Source organism: Fonticula alba (genome assembly GCF_000388065.1).
Source record: "Fonticula alba strain ATCC 38817 unplaced genomic scaffold supercont2.4, whole genome shotgun sequence".
NCBI classification, from domain to species: domain Eukaryota; order Rotosphaerida; family Fonticulaceae; genus Fonticula; species Fonticula alba.
Genome location: NW_009242974.1, coordinates 1,779,299 through 1,789,457, shown reverse-complemented (window position 1 = coordinate 1,789,457; position 10,159 = coordinate 1,779,299). Strand labels below are relative to the sequence as shown.

Here is a 10,159-nt window from a genome sequence, read left to right as displayed (position 1 = left end):
GGGGGGGGGGGATGGAGGGAGGGAGGGCGAGAGGGCGATCGCCAGGAAGTGGCAGGAGGGGAAAACAGGAGGGAAGCGAGGAAAAGTTGCTCTGGATGGGCATGGATGTTCGCAAGTCCCCAGGGGCCGCCGGCCCATCAGTGGGCCTGGGGCCAGTCGCCGGGGCCGTCCGGCCGTCAACTGACGCGAGTGTATCACACGACCATCGAGTTAATAGCTCTCGATCGGGAGCGCGCATTCGGTTAATGGCGCACGTTGCGCGCGCGCGTGCGGGGGCGCGTGTGTGCGATGTGTCAACGCAGGGGCAATGCCCTGACGGGGAGCACGGCGCTTGCTTTTGTTCGAGTGCACGCACCTGGAGCTGTCCGGATGGGTTGCCGGCACTATCCGATCCAGCCCCTGCCGTTCCCTTTTGCTGCCAAGCTCCTGCGAACGGGCGGGGGGGGGGGGGGGCACCAGACGACGATCTCTCGAGGCCAGGCGCAGAGTGTCCGGTGCTATTCTCCAATTACGGATTCGAGGGGGGTGGCCAGGGCAGGACGAAAAATCTGGCCCGGGAGATCCTCTGCCCCGTGGTAGTAAACGCCAGATCCGCTCTTCGACCATGGGCGAGACCCGCGCACTCCCCTTTCGCAGAATTGCTCCCCCGGAGGGGAGAACCGCCTGGCGGGCAGTCTGCGATCTCGCCACCGGGCACATGCCGGGACTCGACCCCAGAGGGGGGGGAGGACAGCGAAAACAATCGACCACCAACTCTCTTGCCAACGATGGGGCCCGGCGGGCAGGCCGCCAACAGGCCTGCTGGCCGCTGCCAATCGCGAGCCTGGCTGGCGCGCCGAGAAGCCCCGAGGTGCGCCCCAACAGAGACAGACGCGGGCGCGGGCACATACGCAAGCGTGAGTCCCACCCCCCTCCCCCCCCCCCACACGCACACACCCCGGGCGTACCAGGACTGTGGGGCTAGTGTTGCCCCTGGCGAGCTTCCACCGACACGCATGCACCACCCCTGGTCCGGGTGAACGTCCGCCTCGCTGAGAGGCCAGGGAAGGGTCGACAAAGGCCCAGCCACTCCGACGGCAATATTCATCCCCTACTGCGCTGCCACCGGGTTGGGAATCTCCTAGAGAGCACCCCCCCCCCCCCCCTCCACCCCCCGTCACTCTCATCGCTCTCGCACCCACTCTCCCCATTACCGCCGCCGCCGCCGCCGCCGCTGCCGACGACGACGACGACGACGACGACGTTGTCCATTTCCCCCGCCCCCCTTCCCCTTATCCCGGTCCCTGCTCTCCCCACCGGCGATGGCTGCCTCCGATTATGTTCGTTCCCACCCGCCGCGCCTCTCCTTCCCTGGCAGTGGCACATGCCCACTCCTCCTCTGGCTCCTCTTCCATGTACCCCCACCCACATGCATCTCTGACCATGTCCACCCCGACGTCATCCATCTCCACATATAGGCCGTCTTCGAGAGCCGGATAGCTTCCCTCGAAAATGAACTCGTGATGGCTGGCTCCCTTTATCGGACAGGTGCGCACGCAGCCCTTGTCACAGTCACCCCTCGCGCGTGTCCTCTCCGACTCCTTACTCTCCCCTCCTGACACCAGTCAAGCTCCAAAATGACCATCTACTTCGTGTGCGTTCTGCGACCGGGTCGCTGCCGCCGGGGAGGGGGGGAGGGAGGAATCCCATCGCCTGCGGCTATCTAACATACATGCCCTCTTCCTTTCTCTTGCTGTCATGGCGCCGCGGACGGGAATGCCGGCGTGCAGAGCCTCTCGGAAGAAAGGCTACGCTCCACTGATCTTCAGCATAAGGTACGACCCCTTTCGCTATCTCGCCCCCCCCCCCTCCACACACACACACACACACACACACACACACATACGCATACACATACACCCATCCCTCTCCCACTCCGCCTCAAGCGCACGTGCGCACACTTACGCATATCCCTTTTCCATGCACCTCGGTGTATTGCCCTCGGCCGCGCCTCCTCCTACCTACCAACCGCCGACATACCTTCACCAAGGTTGACCAACTAGCCCAAAAACTTCGGCGGGTGTCCACAAGTGCTGCTGTCCGACAGCAACTCTTTGCTCCATGCTCATGCTCAACACTCCCGGTGGCTGAAAGTGCAGACATCCAGCCGCCCGATCACTTCTCCTTCGCCCCGGTGAGCTTCTCCCCGGCGCCAGCTGTGACCTCGGCATCGAAAAGTGCCACAACATCTGCATCCGCCTCAACCACAGCGTCCGCCAGCGCATCGACCTCCTCTCCTCCTGCAACTACCACCACCACTACGACAACCACCACCGCCGCCGCCGCCGCCGCTGCCACCGCCACTACCACCGACTCTGCTCCGGGCTCGGACCAACCCCCAGCCACCGCTCCCTCTACCGCTACAACCGCCACCGCGTCTGCATCCTCCTCCTCGTCCGACCAACCCGAGGCCACCCCCTCGACCACCGCGACCACCGCTACCGCCACCACTGCAACCGCCACCACTGCAACCGCCTCTGGCGAGGCTACCGTTACATCTACCACTGCTACCGCCACCGCCAATGCCCCCCAACCACAGCAGCAGCAGCAGCAACAACAACAACAACAACAACAGCAGCAACAGCAACAACAAGCATCTCGCCCCTGGTCTGCGACGGGTCCGGGCGTCTCGTCTGCCGACGGCCATGCACCACGCTACTCCCATCACCTGCGCAAGCAGGCTGCTCAAGCTTTCGATGCCCAACTCCTGCGCAGTCGCCTGGCCGCCTTGGGTATTGAATCGGGTGCTCCGGCATCCTCTTGGCAGCCGGTGCCATCGCAGGCGGCCTGGCCCCCGACACAAGGGCAGTTTGGAAGGCCTCCCTCTCCGGCCAGTCGACTGGCACCCTCCAGCGTCCCGGACGCCCCGCCCGCCGGTGCGCCCCCCTCCCCCGGTGCGGCATGTTCCTTTCGATACATGTCCAAGTGCGAGTTGCACGAGTACCAAATCAGCCAGCTCCAGACCCAGCTTCGGACGCAGCAGTCCCAGCAGCAAATCCTTCTCGGGCACCTGGCCATGCTGCAGAATTACACCTTCCAGACGGATCGCCTGAAGGCGGAGTTCGGGGCAGCAGCTGTGGCCGAGTGGCCTGCCTCGGGATTACTTTACCCGCCATTGGTGCCGGATTCGTCCATTCCTCTGGACGATGGGGCCTCGGCTCTGCAGCGCCCCTCGGTATCGGTCCCGCTACCTTCCTCAGCCCCGGTCCCGGTCTCGGACCCGGCCCCGGCCCCGGCCCCGGCCCCGGTCTCGGACCCGGTCCCAGCCCCAGGCCCGGTCCCGGCCCCAGTCTCAACAGTGGCTTCGAGCGTACCGCCCTCCGCGGCGGCACCGGTGGCAACAGCCGGCGCTCCATCCGCCCTGGGAGACCCATCAAGCCACTTGCCAACAACCATGGGACGCTACTTGTCCGGAGCACCGCATCACCATCCCCATCACCACCCCCTCCTCCGCCATCCGGGTTATGGCCACTACCAACATGCGCAGCAGCTCCACAGTGGCTACTATCACCATCATACACCCCCCCTGCCGGTGCATTACGCCTCTGTTGCCGGTCCTGCCACTGCCGCCAGGCCACAACACCGGGACCGTGCAACGTCACCGCCGCCGGGCTCTGCTCACCCTCCAGCGCCATGGGGTACCATGGATGCACCACCAGATGACCGGCAAGTGTAGTTCGTGCATGCCCCCAGGCAAATACATGTACCTCCTTCCCCCCGCCTGTGAGTATGTATCAGAAGCGCATTCAAGCCTGTGCTGAGGTGGTGATATCTTGTCGTGTGGATGCCTCCTCGGGCCTGATGGGCAGCGGGATGCATCTTGCCCGCCTCTTTCTCGATACCTCCTTGCGCGAGCGCACGCACACACACACACGCACGCACGCACGCACACACACACACACACACACACACACACACACACACACACACACACACACACACACAGCGACCTACGGGGGTGCGAAATAACCCGGCAGACGCCCATCCAACATGAACTTTATATGTATTTTGAGGAATTATAGAAACAAGGGCAGAGAGGATATCAGGGAGCAGGGGCCGAGCAGAGAGGCAGCGGGCAAGAGAGAGAGAGAGAGAGAGAGAAAGACATGGAGACCAGCACGACGAGCATCTCAACAAGGCGAGAAGCGCGCAATACAACCGACATGACTCGCTCCTCCCGTCACATGTCGGGTAGAGGAAGCAAGGACAGATGGCAAGGGACTTCACAGAGGGAAGGAGAGAGAGAGAGAGAGAGAAAGAGAAAGAAAGAAAGAAAGAGAGAAGGAAACCTCCTACCCCCTGGTTCCCCTGGCTCTGGATCTATCTCTCGCAGTCTGGCCCCTCCAAGCTGCCCCAGACTCCGGGCCCCCATGCTGAAGGGGGCGCAGGGGAGGGGGAGGGTGCGCACATCCAGCGTGCACATCCACCACGTCAAGACAGCGAACAAGGAAGGGAGGTCACACCTTGCGATGTACCTCCCCCCATTCATGCACGCGCCTATGGGAAAGGGGCGCAGGAAGAGGAGGCAACACAGCCAACCGGCATCAGGAGGCCCCAATCCTGTGAGTGCCGCCACTTCTACGACGAGGCGGTGGTCGTCTTGGCCGAGAGGGGCGTGGCCGGGGGGGACTCAACAGAGGAAAGGTCCCCGGCCGGGACACCAGGGTTCTTCGGGGTCGACGGGGTCCCAGTAACCGCCTGTGCCGGGACCACCGTAGACAGGTAGGACAGGAGGGCCTCGGTGTCGTCGGCCAGCGAGGAAATGATAACCTTGTGGTTGGGGTCCTCATTGATCAGGCTGGCCGTGATGCCCAGGAGCTTCGAGGGATTGTTGATGCCCTTCTGAAGCATCTCCTCCGGCAGGGTCACCCGCTTGACAAGCAGGATCTCCCGCAGCTTCATCAGGAGGGTGGCCAGGCTCGGGACCTCCGGGACGGCGACGACAGCGGCCGCGGCCGCGGCAGCCGCGGCAGCGGCCGCAGGAGACGTGGTCGCCGGCACATGCTGAGGGATGCCCACCCCGGATGGCGAGGGGAACATGCTCATCGGATGCGGGAAGCCCGGTGTCGAGGCAGCCCCATGGCCCAGGGAAGCAGCAAAAGCTCCGGCCGGGGAGTTCCCCACAAGCCCGGGATTGCCGGACCCATGCAGCGGCGTGCTCGGATGCATCGGATGCTGGCCGATCCCCGGCAGGTACATCGGGTGGAAGGGCGAATACATGTAGGATTGGGATTGGGCAGCGGCGGCGGCGGCGGCAGCCGACCCGACCCCGGCATCGCCCTGGCCCACCACCGGCGCCCCAGGCGGCATTGAGGGCATCCCATGCGGCGGCATGGCCACCCCAGGAGCACCGGCCCCCGGGTGATCGCGGAGGAAGTCCGGATGCGGCTGCCCGGCCAGGGCCAGGACATCCTCCGCGCCGGCCGGGACCCCGAGGGTGCCCACCCATCCCATGCGGCGGCATGGCCACCCCAGGAGCACCGGCCCCCGGGTGATCGCGGAGGAAGTCCGGATGCGGCTGCCCGGCCAGGGCCAGGACATCCTCCGCGCCGGCCGGGACCCCGAGGGTGCCCACCCGCGCGCCCTTGGCGAAGCTGGCGTTCGTGGGGAACTCAATGTTCTGGGCAATGTCATCCGCCACCAGGGGCTTGAGGTCGTGATCGCCATTCAAGCGCAGGTACTGGCCGAGGGCGATGGCCGCCTCGAAGGGATGGTTCTTCAAGTACTTGAGGCTCATGATGCGCTTCGGGCCATAGTTCCGGGACTGGTCGCGGTCCTTGGAGATGCGCTTCCGGCGGAAGAGTGACGGGTTGTTGGGGCCATCCTTCTGCTGGCGTGGGTAGTGCCGGCGGGCAGGTGGTGTGTTGGCATTGGAGTGCGTGCGGAAGGTGGAGAGGGGCAACAAAGAATGTCAGGACCGAGTATCAGAGAAGGACCATGTGGGTGAAGGACACGGAGGCATGCTCCCCCGCCCGGTTGGAGCAGGCACACAGCCCAACAGAAGCATGGTGGATGGGCGAGGGGGAATATGGCCAACATACCTTAAGCTCCTCGGACCAGCGGGACTCGCTTTCACCGAAGCGCAGGGTATGCGGATCGAAGCGGAACTTCTGATCCCGCACCAGGTAGATGGCCTCCATGTAGATGTACTTGAGCTAAACCGGGAGGGGAGAGGGGGGGGAGGGGACCAGGTTGGCGGACGGGAGTTAGTACAAGCCGCGATGAGGGGAAGAGGCAAAACGCCAAGGGCATATCGACAGGCGCGATCACAGCCCATCCAGAGGAGGGAGCCACGTTGCGATGCAGCGATGGCGGTGACATTGGCGGAGGTCACGCACATCGGAGATGCGGTTGCGAATGGCCGACGGAGTGCAAGGGAAGTCCACCGCCTCGGCGACCTCCTTGTAGATGGGCAGAGTGGCCTGAGTACGGCGCTGCTCCTTAACACGCTGGATGATCATCTCCACGATGCGGCGGTCCTTCTCCGGCGTCCAGGACACGCGGTTCTGCACCGGGTAGTCAGTGGAATTATCCAGCGAGGGCGACCCGGGGGTCGAGTTGGTCACCGAAACAGAAGGATCGGGGACGGCTGTCATGATTGAAGAGGGAGCTGTTGGAGACATGTGGCAGGGAAGGAGAGCCGGGGTAGCAGGCGGAATGTTAAGAGGAGATCGAAGCAGGGAGGGAGAGGGCAAGGGATGCGCACCGTGGAGGGGAGACACTGTCTTACAGGGAGCAGCGGGCGGGGCGAGGAGATGTGGTCTCGGCGTCCCGTTCCGGAATAGGTCTTCAGCCAAGGAGAGGAGGAAAGAAGGGGGGAGAGAGAGGGGGGGGGAGGGGAAGAAAGAGGGAGAGAGCGTGGCGGAAGGAGGAGAGAGGCGAGGCGGAGGTGATCCAGCATGGAAGGACTGTTGATTGCAGCCCCAGCTTTTGGAGGATTCTTTTCTTAGAGAACCAGAGATGGAGAGCTGGGGGGTGTTCTATCGGAGAATGGTTCACGCGGTGACAAGAATGACCGGGGCGGAGGGCGAGAGAGAGAGAGAGAGAGCTGGAGGGGTGCACAACCTTACATCATGCATTCGGCCGGGCGTGTCCGGCCGGCGCACCTCCGTCGTCGACACACCTCTGGGACACCCAGACGAGGGGGCTGGCAGGGGAAGATAAAAAAGAAGTGCAAGGCACACTTTGCGGGGGCTTCGCACCCAGGCCGGGGTGGAGCGGCGCCTGGTCGGCACCTGGCCGCCCCCCCCCCCCCCCTCCCCCCTCCGGAGCAGACATCCCGGGTCGAGGCGTATGTCCACCCGCGGGGGGGGGGGGAACAAGCAGGTTGAACGATGAACGCCCAGGCAACACTGGGACAGTGTGCCGGGCGGGGCCCATGTTGTGCGTCGTCGCTCCCTACCGGACATTTGGCCCGGGCATGCCGGCTCAGCACACCCCACGAGACGGGGACAAAGGGGCGCAGACCTTGCCAGGCCATAACCAGTGGCCCCGGACCCCAGTGGACACCCCCGGCAGGGCGGCAGCGGCAGCGGCAGCGGCAGCGGGGGGGGGGGGGGGGGGGGGGCCGAATTGCGCGCGCACTTTCCGCCAGTTTTCCCGCCCTTTGGGGCAGCAAGCGGACGAACCACGCCTCCCAGACCCGGGACTATCCCTTTAATGCCGGCCTTTAAAAGGAGGCTGGATATTGCAGAAAATGGCTGTACACTCCACAGCCCGAGCACGCGTGTGTGGGTGTGGCCGATGTTCTGATGCTGGCCCGGGCCCGGTGCATGGTTGGCGCGTCCTGCGATGCCTGGCCGTCGTCCTGGCCTGCGCGCGCATTTCCCCGAGTGTCGGTGCAAATGGACCGCTCCCCCGCCGATTGACCGCGCCCGGCCGTGGTTAAGCACTGGGCACCCAGCTGGCGCGCATTCCTCCCCCGCCGAAAAGGCCTCGAGCCAGCGTCCCCCCCCCCCTCGGCCGGCACCCACACCGCCCGCCCGGAGGCCCGAATTTCCGGGCCCCAAGTCCGCGCGGCCGGCCAATCTCCCCCACTATCTCTCTCGGGCGGGTGCCTGCCCCCCCCCCCCCCCTCCCCGCCCCTCTGTCCGGCCCCATTTCCGTAGGGTTGCCCTCGGTCTGGTGGACCTTCTGCTGGCCCGCGGTTCAGGATGTACCCAGCACTAGTAGGCTGCAGTAACCCGGTCAATTTAGAACCGAGTCTCCACAAGTAGATAGGCCACACCTAAATCTCCGCCTCCAGGCGGGGGCCCCTCGGGCGGCAACACCCCCGGAACTGGTGCCCGGCTCCGCTGGGGGGCCCCGCCGGACACAGGCGGGCGATCGAAAACTCGCGCGCCAATTTCCCGCCCAGTCGGGATTTCCTGTCCCCGACCCGCGGGCCGGCCATCGGCGCTGGGCGCCGACCCGAGGCCGTAGTCCATCCGGCAGGCGCCGCGGCCCGGACCGTCTCACGGTTTCCAGGGCGCCAGGCCGCGCGCCCTGCCTGTCCAGCGACACCCTGCGCATCTATTCCTGGTGTGTGTGCGTGCATGTGTGCGTGTGTGCGTGTGTGCGTGTGTGCATGCGGAAGAGGATCAGAGTCGGCGCTTCCTGTCCAGCTGCAGGTCCTGGATCTCCGGGGCGCGCGCGCGCGGATCTGCCCCATGTTGCAGAAACCCCGCGCCCTGCCAGGACCCCCCTGCTGGACTTGGACCCCACGGTCGCCCCTTTGCGGCGGCCGTCTGTGACAGCGTCCCGCGCACCGAGGGTTCCGGCCCGTACGTGCGCGCGCGCGCGGTACAATCTTCGCGATCAAGTCCGGCCGTCAGGCGATGGTCCCAGCGGCCGAGTCACGACGGGCGTCCCATGATCAAAATAAGCCCGCGTGACCCCGACTCACGATGGCTGCTCGATCGTGTGTCGACATTTCCAGGACGGCCGCTGGCCCCCGCGTCCAGGCCTTTTTTTCGCTCCCGCCCCCCTCTCCCGGCTTTCCTCGCTTGCGGCAGCACGCCATCATGCCCCTCCACCCGCAATCACGGTCCAGGTCGGACTCGTCGCTCGCTGGCCCAACGGGCGGCCTAGGCGACTCGGAGGAAGACACCCGCACATGTACACTCTCCGGGAGCTGTGCCGGGGCCCTTCTCCTGCCGCGCTGTGACAGTCCTAACCCCTCAATCACTCCCTGCCCTGCCAGCCTCTCCATCGCCCCGGCAGGACTTTCGGGGGGGGGGGGGGGGGGGGTGGACACGCTCTGGACACCTATAGAGTTGAAGGCCCGGCTCACAACCAACGATGACTCTGACACGTGTGTTTTCGCACCCGAACCAATCGATTCGGCACTGCACACGGACAGACCCACCAGTGCACACGCGCACATGTGCACCGGCCGTGTCTAGGAGGCCCTTAGTTTTTCGACTGCCTTCACCATTCGACTACCCCCTGTGGGTTGTGAGTTTTCCACAGGCACATGGCGCCATGACCCGACCACCTGGCATCCACCCCTGCTGGTGCGGCCTGTCTCGCCCGCCCCGCCCCTGTCGCCCCCCCTCCCCCCTCCCCCCCCCCGGGCTCAGCGGGAGGCTAACCCTTCCCGACCCTTCACTGGGTCGCCTCCTTCCCATGCGCTGGCCGATCTGCCCCCCTGCAGGCCTGTCCACCGGCAGAGGTAGATCCAGGTACACATGCTCACCTCAGGCAATGTCCTCGGGTGCGGCTGTGGCGACGGCGACGGCGACGGCCGGGCAACTCCGGCCAGGGCGCCCAGTTGCACATGTGGCCCCGCCCTCCCCCGCCCTCCCGCGGCTCATAGTTCCTTGTCATGCCGGCTCCGGCCGTGGCTTCGGTGGTGGCTAATCACACCACCCCCCACCTCGCTCTATCCATCCCGGCTATTGTTCTGCCATACCAACGAGCCAGCGAGCCTTCGCTCCCTGCCCCCCCCCCCTCCCCAAGCAAGAAATCTGTGGTGGCTAAGTCCCCCGGGGCCGTGACACCTGAGACACTTGACGCCTCGAGGCCACCCAGCAGCCCGCCCTTGGCCTGTGGGGGGAAATGGGGGCTCAAGGCGGAAAGCCACACCGTGGCTATGTACGGAGTCGCGTGAAAGCTCGCCCCCCCCCCCCCCCCCCCCCCC

At 65.4% G+C, this 10,159-nt stretch overlaps 1 protein-coding gene across 1 annotated transcript; it reads left to right on the top strand.

The window, feature by feature from the left end:
* Positions 1 to 1,222: 1,222 nt before the first annotated feature.
* Positions 1,223 to 3,715, top strand: H696_02919 (hypothetical protein; the record flags this gene model as incomplete). The annotated part of the gene is made up of 5 exons (XM_009496814.1): positions 1,223 to 1,319; positions 1,458 to 1,527; positions 1,605 to 1,633; positions 1,770 to 1,814; positions 2,030 to 3,715. Exons 1-5 carry the CDS (start codon positions 1,302 to 1,304, stop codon positions 3,713 to 3,715), a joined length of 1,848 nt encoding a protein of 615 aa, XP_009495089.1. The 5' UTR covers positions 1,223 to 1,301.
* Positions 3,716 to 10,159: the final 6,444 nt, after the last annotated feature.